General features: G+C 52.6%; 2 protein-coding genes across 2 annotated transcripts; both read right to left on the reverse strand.

Annotated features, from left to right (window-relative positions):
* Positions 1–182: 182 nt before the first annotated feature.
* DQ04_11691000 (hypothetical protein) lies at positions 183–554 on the reverse strand (the record flags this gene model as incomplete). The annotated part of the gene is made up of 1 exon (XM_009316585.1): positions 183–554. One exon carries the CDS (start codon positions 552–554, stop codon positions 183–185), a length of 372 nt encoding a protein of 123 aa, XP_009314860.1.
* Positions 555–1,650: 1,096 nt separating this feature from the next.
* DQ04_11691010 (hypothetical protein) lies at positions 1,651–2,046 on the reverse strand (the record flags this gene model as incomplete). The annotated part of the gene is made up of 1 exon (XM_009316586.1): positions 1,651–2,046. A coding segment is annotated over one exon (396 nt), but the record flags the coding sequence as incomplete, so codon positions are not given.

Raw genomic sequence — 2,046 nt, forward strand, 5'->3', positions numbered from 1 at the left:
TACCAAGTTCATTATTTGGGAAGCTAAATTACCACGTCGGCAGCACCGCATTCGGCTTAATTCGGGCTACACCGTGATACGGTCGCTGCTTATTGGGATGGCGCAGTTAAGTACCTTGCAAATAAGGCGTATTTTGCAAAGGGTAGAGCACCTGACCCGGAGACTGCAGTGGATAATACACGCTACCCATCTATAAGTTTCACCGTCGGTTGCCCGGTTTCCCGGACTGGGGAATCCGTTGCCATAATCCCTGGCGATACCGGCCACTTAATCGTGGCACCGGGGTCCATTACCCCGTATTGTCGGGGGAAGCCAAACGCCAGCAACGTTCGCCCCCTGGAGAACTTGCTGTGCCAGGCTTGCGGCACCACACAGTGCCAGGGCCCGCCGCGTCTTGCTGGGACGCAGTGCTGTCCATGTCGGTCTTGGGGCGCGTGTCGCCGCTCTATCGGCAGGGCTGGTGGAGCGAAGCCAAAAACGAGAGCCGCAAAGACACGGGGAAAAACAAACAAAAAAGCAAGCCCGCGTAAGAAGGCTAATTGTTTGGCGCCCATTTGCCATAGCAAGAAAGAGGTGGCTTTGAATTAAAAAATACTACGGCGCCTGCGGGGGGCGCCGCCCCTGGGCCCGGCAGGGGTGAAAGACATGGGAGGGGGGGTCGCCAAATGACATGCGCCGAAGGGGTCCAAAGGAATCCTTGTTTTCCCATTGCTTTTTCTATGATTCTGCGCCTGGGCCTTTCTCGTGGTGGTCGGGGTTCGCCGGGCCTTTTTGCTCCGGGCAGATTTTTTTGCACAGAAGCGACCGTTTTGTGCCAGGGGTGGCTCTAAAAATCCCGAAAAACGCGCGTTAGCCCCTTCAGGCTCATGGCGATTTTTTTCTGAGTCGGCGGCGGGCGGCCCCGTATTCAGATAGGGCGCGTTGTTTTTCAAAAGGGCAGGGGAGATTTTGCATTTGCGTTGGCAACGCGGAAGCCAAACACACATTATATGGAAAGGTGCTGCGCACTCGGATTCTTATTAGGAAAGGCGCGCGCAGTGGACAAAGTTTGCGCCTTCTTCAGATACATGCTTCTTGATGGCATGCGCCTTTGAGGGCAAACTCTGCGCACAGCAATGTAAAGGACCAAGCCGCCAACCACAAAGACACTGCTAAAGGGCGGGGCTTGCAAAAAGGAACTCATGAGGCGTGTTAAAAGGCGTCTTCAGCACCCCCTTTTCGTTTCCACCTATTTTATTTATTGGGAAAAAGATGCCTTGTAGGACTATATATTTTGGGGGCGATCCGAATGTATGGGGCTTATCGTTGGCAGAACGCCTTTTTTCATTTAAAAACCACAAGACATCTTCCACTTATTCTCCTCTTTTGATCCCGACCGAAAGGACAGGTGAGGCGTAGCTTATTCCCTTTTCCTGACGATGAAGGTTGGTGGGCTGTGGGAAATATGAAAGACTATGTGCGCCCGGCTGGTATCCCCACAAGGTTGTGACTCACAGTGAAATTTCTCAAGCAATCATCCGTATCGAATACACCACCTACCTCGCATGCAGAATAGTCTATACCTTACCTACCTCTATTAAGTAAAAAAAAGAGTAGGAGAAACCTAATATCCAATTCCCATCGCGAAAACAATGCCCCTAGATTGCATATTTAGAAGGTGTTCCAGCATACAGCAAAGCATTGCCCATATAGGGGGTTAAAATCATGTATTAAAACTGACAAAAAGAAGGTGCTGAAAGCGCCCTTAACCCGCCCCCCGCATCCCCTTCGCAAGTCCCGCCCCTTCGCGATGTCCGTCGGTAAAACCTTGACCCCTCGTGGGATGCCGTCCGCAGGATTCTTTTCCGACGCGACATACCCCCATGTGGCGTGTAAGCCTTGGCCGCGCAGCGCCCTATCGATGTGCCCTGCCACTCCCACGGGGGCATCGGAATGCGTGCTGCCTTTCGGCATACTATGCATCACTGTCGTGCTGTCGGCGCATATATGGATTTTGGCCGGTAAATTCTCCTTGAAAGCGAGCAGGGTCAATCCTACGGCCCTTGC

The sequence above is a fragment of the Trypanosoma grayi genome (assembly GCF_000691245.1).
Source record: "Trypanosoma grayi strain ANR4 Tgr_1169_V1, whole genome shotgun sequence".
In the NCBI taxonomy this organism is placed as follows: Eukaryota; Euglenozoa; class Kinetoplastea; order Trypanosomatida; family Trypanosomatidae; genus Trypanosoma; species Trypanosoma grayi.